The sequence below is a fragment of the Oncorhynchus keta genome, chromosome 14, assembly GCF_023373465.1.
Source record: "Oncorhynchus keta strain PuntledgeMale-10-30-2019 chromosome 14, Oket_V2, whole genome shotgun sequence".
Taxonomy (NCBI): Eukaryota; Metazoa; Chordata; class Actinopteri; order Salmoniformes; family Salmonidae; genus Oncorhynchus; species Oncorhynchus keta.
In genome coordinates, this window is record NC_068434.1 from 35,386,213 (window position 1) to 35,404,833 (window position 18,621).

General features: G+C 43.2%; 1 protein-coding gene across 1 annotated transcript in view; it reads left to right on the forward strand.

The window, feature by feature from the left end:
- Positions 1–18,621, forward strand: part of serinc5 (serine incorporator 5) — a 54,241-nt gene continuing 35,620 nt past the window's right edge. The window contains exon 1 of the mRNA XM_052461611.1: positions 1–195. Coding sequence (XP_052317571.1) covers positions 169–195 — 27 coding nt within the window. The 5' untranslated portion in view covers positions 1–168. The remainder of the gene's footprint in view (positions 196–18,621) is intronic.

The following is an 18,621-nucleotide window of genomic DNA, read 5'->3' on the forward strand; positions in this document are numbered from 1 at the left end:
TAACGCCATCACGGTAAAAACAGTGGGAGGAGAGAACGAGAGAGACGGGGAAGACTGGGTCACACGTACTGTCCCCACGGTCTTTTAAAGTAGATCTCTACAAGAGAACGTCCGGAACTGGAAAAGTGGGCTACATTCTGAAAGGGTATTTTTGACCACCGTAACAAGATGTGTACCCCGCGCTGTATAGGGCAGGTGAGTAATAATAAGCAAGTGTGTTCTACTGATGTCGGAATATTAGTTGGCACGTTCATGTAAAATTCTCCGGCAACCGGCTAATATTATAGCTAGCTATCCCTGTTTTGCTAATAATTTACAATCCAGCATAATGTGTAGTTTACATTTGATGGACAATGTCGACATGTAGTGGTTTTTGTTTTATTCTTAATTTCAATGTGTATTGAAGGTTGAAATTAATTTATGTATTTTATTAAATGTGTGTGTGTGTATATGTGTCTTCCAACGGTTGGCTAAAAGCTCATTTAGCTAGCTATTCCTTGCTGATGACAACTCGAAGATAATTTAGCCAGACAGCTTCCAAAAATGTATACAAAGTAACGTTAGCGCACAATGCATCTACAAAGCTGTTGTGATTCGTATCAGAAGCGAGTCTGTAACATTTGTGTAAACTGGCAAAATGTTACTGGTGTTTGCAATGTCAGTTCGACTGTAAACAATGTACTATAATATCGTTGCACTGTTTATCATGCGGTGACACAATTTTGGGTTCAGTGCCTACATTTGCCGCTCAGGCTACCTCTACAAACATAGTCTAGCCTTTGTGTTCGGCTTGGTCCAATTCGTTTTTTGAATTGATCTCACAGTTTTCCAGTGACGTAATGCTGTGTGGTTCTGATGGCTTTGGCAGATCTCTTCTTTTCCAGTTTAATGATATGTGTCTGCTTGACTAGCAGTACTGAGTTTAATTCAATATACAATGCGATCTTCGTATTCTGATAGCAGAAGTCGCGTCTAAGTGTCAAGTGTAGACATGACCCTTGGGACGTCCCTACCCCAAATCCTAACCTTAACCCTAAATTTAACCGTTACCTGAACTTTTGTAAGTGTAATGTTTACTGTTTATTTGTTTTATTGCTTATTTCACTTTTGTTTATGATCTATTTCACTTTCTTTGGCAATGTAAACATGTTTCCCCCATGCCAATAAAGGCCCTTAGATTGTAATATAAAATTGAATTGTGTTCAGATCTGGCTGACCCCTTCAGGAGGTGGTCAGGGATGCATTGTGTGCGGGTTTCTCTTCAGTCTGGACTCTATCAGGCTACTACTGAAAGCACATACAGTAGGCGACGTCATCCGCACTTCGCCCACAAGTCTTCATAAAATATGTGTTTTGGGAGCGAGAGGTACCATTTTTTCCATTAAACATGGGAGGAAATGCGTTCCTAGCCGGTGAGGAACGTGTTTGCTGGCTACATAAATGCTAGGCAGCTAGCTTATTAGGAAAACTATTTTTTGTTTGGCTAGAGTTATGCTAACCTTTTTGCCATCCCTTCAGTTGGCTAGTTACAGAGGCTAGCTGGCTAGTTAGCTACAGCAGTTGGCTACTGCCATCAAGTTGTTGTTTTGTTATTATCAGATTTATACTCGCATACTGGCATTTAAATATAGGGCGGGAAAAGGGAATCCGGACACTCCATGATCAGAATACAAAAGCTGCATTAGCTGCCAAGTCTAGACACGATACCCTTGAACTGAACTGTTGGTTAAGGGCTTGTACCTAAGCATTTCACGGGGAAGTCTACACTTGTTGTTTTCGGCACATGTGGCAAATAAAGTTTGATTTGATTATCCTAGGTGAAGACGCATGACGTGATCAGAATACAAAAGCTGCATGAACTGACAAGTCAGGAGACGGGCTACTTGGGGATGATATGACTGTAACGCCGTTCTTCCTTTGTCGAATGAGAGTCGGACCGAAATGCAGCGTGGTGGTTACTCATGTCTTTAATGAAGAGAATCGCGATACATGAAATAACTTATACAAATACAAAACAACAATCGAGGACACGCACAGGAAGCCTGGTGTGGGGAGCTGCTACCGGAGGACTGGTGTGTGGAGGTGGCTCTGGATAGACCGGACCGTGCAGGCGCACTGGAGCTCTTGAGCACCGAGCCTGCCCAACCTTACCTGGCTCGATGCCCACTCTAGCCCGGCCAATACGAAGGGCTGGTATGAACCGCACCGGGCTATGCACCCGCACTGGACACACCGTGCGCTCCATAGCATAACATGGTGCCTGCCTGGTCTCTCTAGCCCCCCGGTAAGCACAGGGAGTTTGCGCAGGTCTCCTACCTGGCATAGCCATACTCCCTGTAAGCTCCCCCCCAATACATTTTTTGGGCTGACTCTCAGGCTTCCATCCGCGTCGCCGTGCTGCCTCCTCATACCAGCTCCTCTCCGCTTTTTCCGCCTCCAGTTCTTCCTTGGGACGGCGATATTCTCCAGACTGAGCCCAGGGTCCTTTTCCGTCTAATATCTCCTCCCAAGTCCAGAAGTCCTTTGATCGCTGCTCCTCACAATTAACAGGGAGAGTTGGCTCAGGTCTGACTCCTGACTCTGCTACTCTCTCCCTGAGCCCTCCCCCAATACATTTTTGGGGCTGACTTTCGGGTTTCTCTCTGCGCCGCCGTGTCTTTCTCTTCGACTCCATTCTCCTATAGCCCTCTTCGCACTGCTCCAGCGAATCCCAGGCGGGCTCCGGCACTCTCTCTGGGTCGACCGCCCACCTGTCTATTTCATCCCACGTCGTATAGTCCAAGCTTCTGCTGTCCATAACGTCCTCATAACAGCGTCTCTCAGCTCTCGTAAGTGCCTCCTTTCGCTGCTCCTGCTGTCGCTGCCTGTAACCACGCCACTCGGTCCGTGTGTGGTGGGTGATTCTGTAACGCCGTTCTTCGCTTGTCGAATGAGAGTCGGACCGAAATGCAGCGTGGTGGTTACTCATGTCTTTAATGAAGAGAATCGCGATACATGAAATAACTTATACAAATACAAAACAACAAACGGAACGTGAAAACTTAATTACAGCCTATGTGGTGAACACTACACAGAGACAGGAACAATCACCCACGAAATACACAGTGAAACCCCGGCTACCTAAATACGGTTCCCAATCAGAGACAACGAGAATCACCTGACTCTGATTGAGAACCGCCTCAGGCAGCCAGACCTAAGCTACACCCCTACTCAGCCGCAATCCAAATGCCTACAAAAACCCCAATAAGACAACATATAAACCCATGTCACACCCTGGCCTGACCAAATATATAACGAAAAACACAAAATACAATGACCAAGGCGTGACAATGACCAAGCCATTAGGTGATGAGCAGAGCTTCTATGGCTGAAAAGACTACGGGGTAGTTTACTCATAGGTTTCTAGTGTCAAACCAACCAATCAAAAGTCCACTAACACATAGTTAAACATGACTTCATGTTGAGATATTTGAGGAAAATATATCATCCAAGCAGGGATACAGAAAACGTATATTTCCCATGGAATAGACCTAGTTCTTGGCATTGTTCCATTAAGGAGGAGTGGATCATGGGCCAGGGCTGATCCTAACTGCCTGCTAGTCTAACCACACGGAATAGTTTCTCCTCCAGATGAATTTAATTACAGGGACACATCCCTTATCCAGTGCAGTCAGGGCCATCCCTTCAGGCCATTCAATGGAGAATGGAATCAAAGGAAATGAGGGGTGGTGTGTGTGTGTGGCTGAGATTTGCAGGAAATTAAGCACAAACACTTTAGTCAAAATTGTCCTGTACAGGCCATATGCTAATCCGGTCACAGACCCCTATTAGCTTTGTCCCTGTCAACGTGTGTGTGTATTTGTGTTTGTTTTGACAGTGTGTGTATACGTTTGTGTGTGTCTTACTTGTGTGTGTGTGTGTGTGTGGTCTGCGGGTGGTCTGTTAATTTCCTCCTTGGTTGAATGTGGGGGGGGCTTGCTGTTTTGGATTCGATTAGTATTGGAGAGAAACGGGCCAGAGCTTGACAGAATAGTGACAGAAACGGTGGTGTAGATGGACGCGAAGAGAAGTAGTCTGGGACAGGAGAGTCTGGACCAGGGAGGTGTCTCTGATAGGTGCAGCCGTAACTCTGACCTACGTTGGAAACATAACGTTATGGTGAGAAACACAGCAGTGAGATGTAGGGACACACTGTAGTCACACACTGACTCAGCATACACCTGCCTTGCAGTACTAGTCTGGCAGACACACAAACCTGCAGCTGACTAACATAAACATCCAGTAGATGTCTGTCACTCCGGGCCTGCCACAGTGCCACCTGGCCCCACTCTGCATTCAGACACAGATCCCAGGCCTGCTGGGCAGTTTATCCCATAATAGTAGAGGTCAGGCTTTGGGCAAAGAGATCTGACCCTGGAACAGTGACAGAAGGTTTCCTTCTGAACCAACGTGGCTAAGTAAACAAAGCCATAGTGTATATATGCATAGTCAGTCTCATAGACTGTCTTCATGTTTAGGAAACAACACATGTAGTGATTATGATGAAGTGTCCTTTCAAAACCCCTCTGCCTGTGAGCACAGACGAATACAGACTTCTGTAGGAGGAGGGGACTTGAGCGCTGAGCCCTCAATCAAAACCCAGGATAATGTGGTCTTTGATTGGCTTGGCCTGTACCAGGTATAGCCATTAGAAGACTAAAGTTTGGCTCAGGCTACGATGAGAGCATAGTTGTGGTTGGGAGTAGGACTATGTCTGGAGCTAGTTGCTCTGCTCTAGTTTAGTGTGTGTTTATGTTTGGATGTTTATTTAGCATGTACCCGGATGTGCTGAGGGTCTGCATGTAGAGAGGGTAGTATGATGTAACCCAGTGAAATGCCTCTCTGCTTGGTGCTAATGGAAGCGAGAGAGAAAGAGAGATGTAGACACCTGAGCTGAGCCATAAGGGAGACTAGGCATCTACCACCCCACTATCAGATTAGGGGGGTGGGGTGGGGGGGCAATGTAGAAGATTGTTTTTGTCTCCCCACTTTGGTTCTGAAATCACCATCACCCACCAATTAACTTGTCATTTTTGCAGATTAAGTATTTGAGCTAGTAATGTATCAATATTTATCGCCAAGGAATATATAGAACAATTTTGGATTTCACCCCCATCTCAAAAACGAATGGTCTTCTCCTCTTGCTTCTGCCATCCAGTAAGCCTCTCTAAAATTGACCATATACCGTACACTGATTGTTTAAAGCAAAACTACCAAAACTATTGGTGATGGTGAACCTGAACAATCTAAATAATATCTATTGTAAGGCCCCGTTCAGCAGGTAGCTTACTTTTTTTCCCGTAAAACACCATTTTCAACAGTGCATAGATATCAATAACCTAGCAAGTGACATAGTTTGTCACTCAACGAATAAAGCATAATATCACACAAACCATTTTAGTATTTGAACGCTGAAGATGCCGCGCAGATGTGCAAGATCAGGAAAGGTCAAAGATTTTTTTAAATTGGCCTCAGCTTCATGTTGAATCCACTCTTCCACTGTTGTAAAAGTGAGGCCTGCATATGACTGAAGCTCCCTGACCCAGTCTGCCCGAAGCGGTAGGACTTTCTTCCCATTCAGCTTCTGGCATTTAGATCCAAACAGTGCACTGCCACCACCACCAGTTCTTCTTTTGACGTCAAAGCCCAAATGTATTGTTGCGTTTTTGATAAATGAAGTGTATACTTTTTTTAAATTATCAACTTTTGCATAAATACTGTTTAGATGGAATATCATCAACCTAAGTTGTTCGTTTTGTGGAAATATATTGTGCAACCTTCCCTTGTATATCTGTGAATCGTTACATCCCTATAAACCGCTGACTCAGCCAGCACTTGACAAGAGATGGTTGCATAATTCATTGGCATACATGTGTTTGATACTTGATATCCATCTCAGATGAAAAAAGCTGCTACACATTGAAGTTTGACATGTAACTAGAGGTATTCCATTGTCTATAACACAGTTATTAGCAAGATGCTTTATCTGTGCGGTTGTGTCGGAAGTAAAGGTAAATATGGCTGTGTAGCAGTGTGTTATGACTGGACCACATTCTTCCTCTGTGTACTGTCTGTCTGTCCGCCTATGCCTCTGTGTACTGTCTGTCTGTCCGCCTGTGCCTCTGTGTACTGTCTGTCTGTCCGCCTATGCCTGTGTACTGTCTGTCTGTCCGCCTGTGCCTCTGTGTACTGTCTGTCTGTCCGCCTATGCCTGTGTACTGTGTGTCTGTCCGCCTGTGCCTGTGTACTGTCTGTCTGTCCGCCTGTGCCTCTGTGTACTGTCTGTCTGTCCGCCTGTGCCTCTGTGTACTGTCTGTCTGTCCGCCTGTGCCTGTGTACTGTCTGTCTGTCCGCCTATGCCTCTGTGTACTGTCTGTCTGTCCGCCTGTGCCTCTGTGTACTGTCTGTCTGTCCGCCTGTGCCTGTGTACTGTCTGTCTGTCCGCCTGTGCCTCTGTGGGTCTCTATTCTTCAGTTTGTTTCTGTCATGGATGCCTCTTGGGTTGTTCAACATTCCCTTTGTCCCTTTCCCTCTCGCTTTCTCTCTTCCTTTATGCGCCTGTCTTTGTTTAGCGTAACCAGGGGCTGTATTTACCCCGTTAAGGAGTTGGTAAACCTGTATGTGTGATTGTGTGTGTGTGTGTGATTGTGTGTCCGTGTCAGTGTATAGGAAACAGTTCAGTGTAGAGGTCGACCGATTAATCGGAATGGCCGATTAATTAGGGCAGGTTTCAAGTTTTCATTACAACCGGAAATCGGTATTTTTGGACATCGATTTGGCCAATTTTTTTAAATGGATTATTAATATTATTTTTTACACCTTTATTTATCCTTTATTTAACTAGGCAAGTCAGTTAAGAACACATTCTTATTTTCAATGACGACCTAGGAACAGTAGGTTAACTGCCTTGTTCAGGGGCAGAATGACAGATTTTTACCTTGTCAGCTCAGGGATTCAATCTTGCAACCTTACAGTTAACTAGTCCAACGCTCTAACCACCTGATTACATTGCACTCCACGAGGAGACTGCCTGTTACGGGAATGCAGTAAGCCAAGGTAAGTTGCTAGCTAGCACAAAACTTATCTTATAAAAAACAATCAATCAATCATAATCACTAGTTAACTACACATGGTTGATGATATTACTAGTTTATTTAGCGTGTCCAATCGTTGCATGACTGTACATAACCATACACATCAATGCCTTTCTTAAAATCAATACACAGAAGTATATAATTTTTAAACCTGCATATAGTGCTAAAAGAAATCCAGGTTAGCAGGCAATATTAACCAGGTGAAATTGTATCACTTCTTTTGCATTCATTGCACGCAGAGTCAGTGTATATGCAACAGTTTGGGCCGCCTAATTAGCCAGAATTTTACGTAATTATGACATAACATTGAAGGTTGTGCAATGTAACAGGAATATTTAGACTTATGGATGCCACCCGTTAGATAAAATATGGAACGGTTCCGTATTTCACTGAAAGAATAAACGTCTTGTTTTCGAGATGATAGTTTCCGGATTCGACCATATTAATGACCTAAGGCTCGTATTTCTGTGTGTTATTATGTTATAATTAAGTCTATGATTTGATAGAGCAGTCTGACTGAGCGATGGTAGGCAGCAGCAGGCTCGTAAGCATTCATTCAAACAGCACTTTAGTGCGTTTTGCCAGCAGCTCTTCGCTGTGCTTCAAGGATTGAGCTGTTTATGACTTCAAGCCTATCAACTCCCGAGATTAGGCTGGTGTAACTGATGTGAAATGGCTAGCTAGTTAGCAAGGTGCGCGCTAATAGCGTTTCAAACGTCACTCGCTCTGAGACTTGGAGTGGTTGTTCACCTTGCTGTGCATGGGTAACGCTGCTTCGAGGGTGGCTGTTGTCGATGTGTTCCTGGTTCGAGCCCAGGTAGGGGCGAGGAGAGGGACGGAAGCTATACTGTTACACTAGCAATACTAAAGTGCCTATAAGAACATCCAATAGTCAAAGGTATATGAAATACAAATCGTATAGAGAGAAATAGTCCTATAATTCCTATAACAACTTCAACCAAAAACTTCTTACCTGGGAATATTGAAGACTCATGTTAAAAGGAACCACCAGCTTTCATATGTTCTCATGTTCTGAGTAAAGAACTTAAACGTAACGTTGCACTTTTACTTTCTTCTACAACACTTTGTTTTTGCATTATTTAAACCAAATTGAACATGTTTCATTATTTATTTGAGGCTAAATTGAATTTACTCATGTATTATATTAAGTTTAAATAAGTGTTCATTCAGTATTGTTGTAATTGTCATTATTACAAATAAAATAAAATAAATGAATCGGCCGATTAATCGGTATCAGCTTTTTTTTTGTTGGCCCTCCAATAATCGGTATTGGTATTGGCGTTGAAAAATCATGATCGGTCGACCTCTAGTTCAGTGATACATTTCTGCACTGTGCATGTAGCTGCCTAGCTATAGAGAAAATATAGCTGCTGTCAGTCAGGGGAGAAAGTGGCACAGATCAACTCTACTCTATATTACCCCTAGCCCTGGCTCCTAACTCTGTCAGCCCGTGTGTGTGTGTGTGTGTTTTTGGCAGGGGTGTGTTTGTGTGTGTGTGCCTCAGCCTTCTGTCTTTGTCTTCCTGGGGGTCTGTATGTGGTCACATCCTCTCTCGTTCTCTCTGCAGACACAAAGCGAGGGAGGGAGAGGGTCATAGCCATGGGAAGTAGTTTAAGGGTGGGGTTGCTGCAAATGTTTTCGCCAAACGGGGATGCTGGCTGGCTTGATGTAACCATAGCATGACTTTACATGTAACTGTTGTGTTCAGATACAGTCCTATCCTGATTTGCAGGTGTTGTGCTTATTGTTTCACAGTCTGGATTTGACCCGTGTGTGTGTGTGTGCGTGTGTGTGCGCGTGCGTGCGTGTGTGTGTGTGTGCTCTCCACCCTCTTTTGTTGCTATCTCAGTCCTGTAGTGGTATCTCATAGTGTTAGAGATATCCCTCGACCTGGGAACAGCTGTGGGTTTCACACACTCATCTGTCTGTTGTTGTTGTGTCAACCTGCTGATTCATTATTTTTCAAGCCCTCAATTTTGTAATGATGTCGAAATGCAGTGTGTACACTGAGCATGCAAAACATTATGAATGCCTGCTCTTTCCAAGACACTGACTGATCAGTTGAAACCTGGTGACCGCTATGATCCCTTATTGATGTCACTTGTTATATATATACAAAAGTATGTGGACAGCCCGTCAAATTAGTGGATTCGGCTATTTCAGCCACACCCATTGCTGACAAGTGTATAAAATCGAGCGCACAGCCATGCAATCTCCACAGTCAAACATTGGCAGTAGAACGACCTTACTGAAGAGCTTAGTGACTTTCAATGTGGCACCGTAATAGGATGACATCTTTCCAACAAGTCAGTTCGTCAAGTTTCTGCCCTGGTCTATTGTAAGTGCAGTTGTAAGTGGATACGTCAAGGAGCAACAACGGCTCAGCTGCAAAGGGGTAGGCCACACAAGCTCACAGAACTGGACCACTGATTGCTGAAGTGTGTAGCGCGTAAAAATCGTCTGTCCTCGGTTGCAACACTCACTACCGAGTTCCAAACTGCCACTGGAAGCAATATCAGTGAAATAGGTTTCCATGGACAAGTAGTCGCACACAAGCCTAAGATCACCATGCGCAATGCCAAGTGTCGGCTGGAATGGTGTAAAGCTCGCCGCCATTGGACTCTGGAGCAGTGGAACACTTATCTGGAGTGATGAATCACGCTTCACCATTTGTCAGTCCGACAGATGAATCTGGGTTTGGAGGATGCCAGTAGAACGCTACCTGCCAGAATGCATAGTGACAACTGTAAAGTTTGGTGGAGGAGGAATAATGGTCTGGGGCTGTTTTTCATGATTTGGGCTAGGCCCCTTAGTTCCAGTGAAGGAAAATCTTAACAGTACAGCATGTACAGCAATGACATTCTAGACTATTCTGTGATTCCAACTCTGTGGCAACAGTTTGGGGAAGGCCCTTTCCTGTTTCAGCTTGACAATGCTCCCGTTCACAAAGCAAGGTCCATACAGAAATGTTTTTTCTAGATCGGTGTGGAAGAATTTGATTGGCCTGCATAGAACCCTGACCTCAACCCCATCAAACACCTTTGGGATGAATTGGAACACCGACTGCGAGCCAGGCCTAAAGGGCCAACATCAGTCCCCACCCTCACTAATGCCCTTGTGGCTGAATGGAAGCAAGTCCCCGCAGCAATGTTCCAACATCTAGTGGAAAGCCTTCCCAGAAGAGTGGAGGCTGTTATAGCAGCAAAGGGGGGAACCAACTCCATATTAATGCCAATGATTTTGGAATGAGATGTTCTACGAGCAGGTGTCCAGATATCTTTGGTCACTTAGTGTATGTACTACACAGAAATGCATAATTATGAATGTCATTCTCTACATTTACATTTACATTTAAGTCATTTAGCAGACGCTCTTATCCAGAGCGACTTACAAATTGGTGCATTCACCTTATTACATCCAGTGGAACAGCCACTTTACAATAGTGCATCTAAATCTTTTAAGGGGGGGGGATGAGAAGGATTACTTTATCCTATCCTAGGTATTCCTTAAAGAGGTGGGGTTTCAGGTGTCTCCGGAAGGTGGTGATTGACTCCGCTGTCCTGGCGTCGTGAGGGAGTGTGTTCCACCATTGGGGAGCCACTACATGGTGATGTATCCTGAATAGGTACACAATGGTAGAAATATTTAATTTCCACTTTGGCATGTTTGGGTATTATTCTGCACACTGGCTAGTATTCTAATGATCTCCGCCCCAGAAAAGACCAAATGTTCCAGATTGGACCAACCGTGTGCCAATCATAGACGTCTATGTTTCAAATGTTTGGACATCACAGCACAGTAGAGTAAAGTTCATTACAGTACAGCACAGTACACTACAGTAGAATTCAGTAATGTACTGTATAATTTAGTTCAGTACAGTACAATACAGTAAATTATACTGTACTCTACTCTAGTATTCTCTATTGTACTAAACTCTACTCTACTTTTCTTTACTGTACTGTTCTGTACTGTACTGTACTTTGCTATCAAACTTATGAAACAGGCGTCTGTGATTGGTTCAGATTTGGACGGACCAAATTTCAACGACCTTTCAACGTCCATGGATGTCCCATGTCGGTCGGTGCTCAGTGGGTGAGAGGGCTGTTTATCAGTAAATGGAAAGAGAGGGGACTCATTGGTGGCTGTCACTAAGAGCTGGGAGAGGTGACATTAACTGGAGAGAGAGAGAAGAGAGACAGGGAGAGAGAGAGGAAGGCGTTGTCCAGACAGTTTTCATACTCTTGCTTTGACCACCCCGCAACAGAAAGAAAACCGTTATGAGCTGAACATAACAGTATGTCAGTGGAAGGGAGGACAGTAGCAGGTGACCCAACTGTGGTTTGTCACTACTATGAATTCCCATTGTAGCCAATTCAGTTGCAGTCATTCTGTTACAGATTTATTGGTCATTCTGCTACCAATTTGGTAACAGAATGACACATTTTAGTCACTTAATAAGTTATAAACCAAATTGTTATCAGTAAAAACACTATAACTTATTGGTAGGTCTACGTTTACTTCTTATTTCTGTGAGCTTACATTATCCTCACGAGGGACAGAAAATATCTTAAAGTTATCTGGGTTTTTGGTAACAGAATTACAAAACAGTTGGTAATATTTCTTAAACTTAGAGAAGGCAAATCATTTCTGCAAAACTTAATTTAAATGTTGATATTAGTTGGTAGGGGTCTTGACTTCAAAATGATTGTGTTTTGATTAGGGTTGGGCGGTATCTAGATTTTCATACTTGATCTTGACATCTTGCTACTCAGCTAGAAAGTTAGCAAACCAAATGCATAGCTGGAGTCCTGAGCTGAAAGTCATTTATGACACATCTTAGATTTCTTATAGTTATAGAATTAAAAGTGCAATATGCAGAAATTGCGTCTCCATTTCCCGATTGCTAAAATTCTAATAGTTCACCAAATTGTATTTTATGTTACAAAACAAGTAATCATTGTGTAGAGAATCATTGTACCATCTAAACTGCTGTGAAATATCTTTTTCATAACCAAAAATATTGTATTTTCAGCTGTTTGAAGCTGGTGTATAAAACCGAAAGTAAAAGACACGAAAACTAAACTTAAGAACAGGAAGCATAGAAATAGAGCACCTAGAACAGATCTACCGCTTCCCAGATTGACTTTAAAAGATAATGACACATTTCCATGTGAATTTGGTCAGGTTGCACAGAAAGTTACATATTTTAGGTTGAACTTATAGTTAGTTAATATCAGTGGCGTACAACGCACTGCGCAGCCCCCACAAGGCGGGGGTGTCCCCCCGAAAACATGTAATATATACAGTACCACTCAAAAAGTTTGGACAGGGTTATTTTCTACATTGTAGAATAATAGCGAAGACATCAAAACTATAAAATAACACATATGGAATCATATAGTAACCAAAAAAGTGTTAAACAAATCAAAATACATTTTATGAGAGATTCTTCAAAGTAGCCATCCTTTACCTTGATGACAGATCTGCTTTTCCTTCCAGCACAGAACCCCACACATCACACCTCCTCCTCCATGCTTCACAGTGGGAACCACACATGCGGTGATCATCCATTTACCTACTCTGCATCTCACAAAGACATGGCGGTTGGAACCACAAATCTCAATTTGGGACTCATCAGACCAAAGGACAGATTTCCACCGGTCTAATGTCAATTGCCCGTGTTTCTTGGCCCAAGCAAGTCTCTTCATATTATTGGTGTCCTTTAGTAGTGGTTTCTTTGCAGCAATTCGACCATGAAGGCCTGATTTACGCAGTCTTCTCTGAACAGTTGATGTTGAGATGTGTCTGTTACTAGAACTCTGTGAAGCATTTATTTGGGCTGCAATTTCTGAGGCTGGTAACTCTAATGAACTTATCCTCTGCAGCAGAGGTAACTCTGGGGCTTCCTTTCCTGTGGCGGATCTCATGAGAGCCAGTTTCATCATAGCACTTGATGGTTTTCGCAGCTGCACTTGAGGCCACTTTCCAAGTCCTTGAAATTTTCCAGATTGACTGACTTTCAAATGACGGACTGTCATTTCCCTTTCCTTATTTGAGCTGTTCTTGTCATAGTATGGACTTGGTCTTTTACCAAATAGGGCTTTCTTATGTATACCAACCCCACCTGGTCACAACACAACTGATTGCCTCAAACGCATTAAGAAGGAAAGGAATTCCACAAATACACTTTTAACAAGTGTCGTGGAAAATTGCAAGATTATGTTATAATGTTTGTATTGCATTGTAATAGTTGTTACATTCGACAGAATAGAGTACTGTGTGTGTGTTCCACTGATGATGGGCCAGTATGAGATAGCACTGACAGAGGAGATTTACAATGTCTTTGGGTGATAAAACCTAAAGAGCAGTCCAGATTGGATGAGGTTAATGGTTCTGTGCTATGAAGTACCAGGAACGAGATTAGAACCTCGTCTGAGGGACCAAACTGAACGATAATTTATAGTGAATGTTATCTGGCTACGGGATACTCCTTTCTCAAGAAAAAGTATTTCTTTGTGAACAGTTCCTCAGATCTGTGGATCGTCATGTAAGTTGAGAGGGATGTATCTTGGCTATAACAGATCTTTGTACTTTTCTGGTGGGACTTTTCAATGGTTCATTAGAGATAGCGCATCATTGAAAGTCAAAAAGGGCTATTGCAAAGCTCTTAATAAAGAAATATGTAGTTTAAGTGTAACTCTGACTGGTGTGTAGTTTGTAACTCTCCTCTCATTTGGTAAAGCAGAAAAATGCCACCACACAAGGCACACCTGTTAATTGAAACGGATTACAGGTGACTACCTCAAGAAGCTGGTTGAGAGTGTGCAAAGCTGTCACCAAGTCAAAGGGTCGATACTTTGAAAAATCTCAAATATAAAATAAATGTTGATTTGTTTAACACTTTTTTGGTTACTACATGATTCCATATGTGTTATCTCATAGTTTGTAAAAAAAATAGTAAAAAAATAAATAAAAACATTGAATGAGTAGGTGTTTCCAAATGTTTCACTGGTACTGTATGCTTTTTATTCATATTTTTTTTACAGTATTGAAAATCATACAGTCAGTATTTTGAAATATCCCGGTATATGGAATAAACGGTATATCGCCCAAGCCTTGTTTTGATGTATTTCTAATACCTTTGAAGGTTTTGTCTGCTAGATGTTTTTTAAGACCTCTTTTCCATCTGTTTGACCAGAAATCAAACCATTCATCTATTCCCAATTTTTTTAACATAAAATTAGGAAAAAAATTATATATGCCTTAATTTCTAAAACATATAGACTCATAGCTTTCATTTTCCACCAAGTTTGATGTGCTTCTATGAACTTCAAGTTAGTGCTCATGGGACTTTTTACATGGAATGCACTGAAGTAAATACAAGGCCAAGCATCCCGTTATACTAAAGCTCTGAGTGGCCCACTGGTTTTACACAGAGGAAAATGGGAGACGGTATGTGTGGGTTTGTGAGTGGACGTATGTATTCATGCATGTGTGGGACTGTGTGCGTCTTTGTGTGAGAACACCAGGGCAGGGTCTCTAGTTTACTGACCCCTTTAGGGAAGGGGCTATCCCATTCCACCCCTAACTCCTGGGACAGCTGAAGGATGGGAGATGGAGAAAGAGAGGGAGAGTATAACAGAAAGATCTAGAGGGAGAGAGAGAGTTGTCATTGTCCCTAGGGTCCAGCGATGGTTGAGTCACAGTGGGGGTTGGGGTGGTGTCAGTGGAAGAGGAGTGTGGTTGTGTAGGCTTTTTGTAGAACTGGTAGCCTTGTCATGTAACCCTTTGTGGGTGTAGTGTGTGTGATTGCGTGTGAGTGTGTGGAGTGGGGTATGAGGGTGGTGTGGTTGGGATGAGGGGTCGATGGCTACAGATTGAGGGGTAATAGTTTGGCAGGCTGGCTGCTAATATTGTCTGAACGGGGGATTCCAAACATACAGGCAGACCACCTGAGGGAGGGGAGGGTCAGAGTTGGTTGTCATGGCATCTCCATTGTCTCTGTGTGCTGTGGAATGCCTCGGTACGGTAGCTAGCTATTCACTCAGCCCCACTTAGCTTCTCTAGCCCCCTCATTGTCTGTTCGTCCCACTGTGTTAGTGTTAGAGCGTCCCCATACACTGGCTCTATTAGATTAGCTAAACGGCTAAATACACACTCACTAAAGACAGCCAACACCCACTCAACCCTTTTTCTACTCCACTTCTTGAGTCTGTGTTGCCTAATTAATTATTATCAAAGAGAGGAACTAATCCCATTTAATCCTGTGTAGTGTAGTATAGGATTTAGGCCCAAAATCAACTCCCTACCTCTACACAATATCCTGCACATTACCTCCAGCCCCCACTCGTTGACACTTCCTGTAATACCCCAAACACTGGTAGATCTGAAAGAATTTGGTCACGTACACAGTTTAGAAGATGTTATAGCGGGTGCAGCGAAATGCTTGTGTTACTAGCTGCTAACAATGCAGTAAAATGTCAAACAGGTACACACATAATCAACTAAAAAATAGAAAGAACAACAAGGAACGAATCCAATTAACAGTCCAAATAGCACTGTAACAGTAATCCAAATGCAATCTTTACGTATCTACACCGGATGAATTTACACTATATGTACAACAAAAGAAAGGGAATATTGAATGATCTCCAATTATCCATCGCATCTCCCTAAAATGTTTTCAACATACATCTGTAAAATTATAGTCTAGAAACTAAATCTTTGGTTGTTATCCTCTCAGGCTTCCATGTCTTCTCCCTGGACCTCCTCAATGTCTCAGAGGCCTCATCTTCACTGTCACTTTCCAACCTGGTTGAGGATGGCTCGTTGTCAGGCTCAAAGAGCCTAAACTTTGTCTGGATTTCCACCAATTTTTCAATCCTTGTATTGGTCAACCTGTGGCGTGCTTTGGTGTGTGTTTTCCCAAACAAGGACCAGTTGCGTTCTGAGGCGTCTGATGTTGGTGGGATTTGGAGGATGAAAAAGAGAAAGAGCCTTAGATCCACAAAGTCCCTTCCACCAGGTGATTGATGAGATATGTTGGGACGATAGATGCCATATTGCATCTCCATCCCAAAGCCCTTGCTTGGAAGTGTACTTCGCCAGACTGCCAAGAACCTTGCCCTCATCCAGGCCAAGGTGGCGAGACACGGTAGTGATGACACCATAGGCCTTGTTGATCTCTGCACCCGACAGGATGCTCTTGCCAGCATGCTTGGGGTCCAACATGTACGCTGCGGCGTGTATGGGCTTCGGCAGAAGTCTTAACGTTTATTGATGTATTTCAGAATTGAATTTTACTCAGGTTGGATCAACAGTGAAGTGGACAGGGCAGTATGGATTTCTTCTCTTACATCTGCAAGCAGAGTCTGAACATCAGACAGGATGGTATTGTCTCCCTCAATCCGTGCAATGGCTACTGCTATAGGTTTCAGGAGTTTCAGGCTGCTTACCACTCTATCCCAACATACATCATCCAGGAGGATCGTCTTGATGGGGCTGTCCATATCGGCAGACTGTGATATGGCCATTTCTTGGAGAGACTCCTTCCCCTCCAGGAGGCTGTCAAACATGATGTCAACACCACCCCAATGGGTGTTGCTGGGCAGTTTCAATGTGATGCTCTTATTCTTCTCACTTTGCTTGGTGAGGTAGATTGCTGCTATAACTTGATGACCCTTCACATACCTAACCATTTCTTTGGCTCTCTTGTAGAGTGTATCCATTGTTGTGAACTCCAGCAAATGAGTAGATATATCATGTCTGCTTGGAGGGGTGTATGCTGGGCGAAGAACATTAAGAAATCAACTCCAATACACATTGCCTGTGCGCATCAGAGGTGAACCAGTTGCATACACAGCTCGAGCAAGACATTCATCAGCATTTCTCTTACTACCTTCCTCCATTGAGTCAAAAATAACTTCTGATTCCAGGAAGAACATGAGCTGTTGCTATCGATAAGGTATCTGATTCATAAGTTTCACCTTGAGTAGAAGTACTTTTGTCAGAGGTTGCTTGTTGTGAGCGCAGAGGGGACTTTATGCACTTGGCCAGATGATTCTGCAACTTTGTTACATTCTTCACATATGATCTGGCACAGTATTGGCAAATGTACACAGCTTTTCCTTCTACATTAGCTGCAGTTAAATGTCTCCACACATCAGATAGTGCTCGTGGAATTGTCCTGTAAAGATTAGAAAGAAATTAGTAAAACAAATAAAAAATACAATTCCATGTACAGATAAATAGTTAAAAAGTTAGATTAAACAATGCCTTTGTAAGATACATGTTTTAAAATGAAATGTGTATTGAAATAGGTGAATTAACACTCCTCAGTTAGAAGGCTCAAGCAAGCTAAAACCCACGTGGTAGCAAAACTTAACTAGCAGAAGTTGTTAACAAGTTAGAAATGATTTAAACACACTTTGCTGTAGGCTACTATTTACTAGTTAACAAACAATCATGTATGTAATATAAAATATATTCACCCCACCCAGTATTGTAATCAAAACTTGCCAGAAAGCATGTAGTCCTTGGCTCAGACAGTGTAGTGGTGTGGGCTCAATAGCATCCTATTAGTGTGCAAGATCTTGAAAATCATCTGTACATGTGATGGAAGAATGCATTGTGCAGGCAGAGGGTTGCAACTCCATTGAATTGAGGATAGTTTAACAAAATATTCCACAAGATTTGCCTTATGTGTATCCCACAAAAAAGGTTCACTGTAATAAGCTAACTTTTTTTGATGAATTTAGGAAAAATTCCCCAGATTCCTGGGCTTACCTTCCCATGGAAAATTTCCGACCCTTTGCAAACCTAATGACTGTACAGTATGTACTGTACATAGGGCAGTGGTCACTAAGGTACAGGGTAGACCTAGTAGCTGGCTAGTGACAGTGTCTGAAGTTTAGGTCAGGGTACTGTGCAGAGACCGACTAGTGGTGGAAGATAGAAGCTGTTTACCAGTCTCTTGGTCCTAACTTTGATGCACCTGTACCGTCTCTGCCTTCTAGATGGTAGCGTGTGAACAGGCCGTGGCTGGGGTCCTTGATGATCAACTTGGCCTTCCTGTGACACCGAGTGCTGTAGATGTCCTGGTGGACAGGCAGTGTGCCCCTGATATTGTGTTGAGCTAACCACACCACCCTCTGGAGAGCCCTGTGGGTGCAATTGCCGTACCAGGCGGTGATACAGCCCGACAGGATGCTCTCTGTAGAAGTTTGTGAGGGTCTTATGGCCCGGGGCCAAGCTAAAATCTTTCAGCCTTCTGATGTTGAAGAGGTTCTGTTGCGCCTTCTTCACCACACTGTCTGTGTGAAGGAACCATTTCAGGTCGTCGAACTTGACGTTTTTGACCCTCTCCTCTGCTCCCCCATCGATGTGGATGTCTCCTGTAGTCCCCGATCAGCTCGTGTTAAATTTAAGGGAGAGGTTATTTTCCTGGCACCACTCTGTGAGGGCTCTC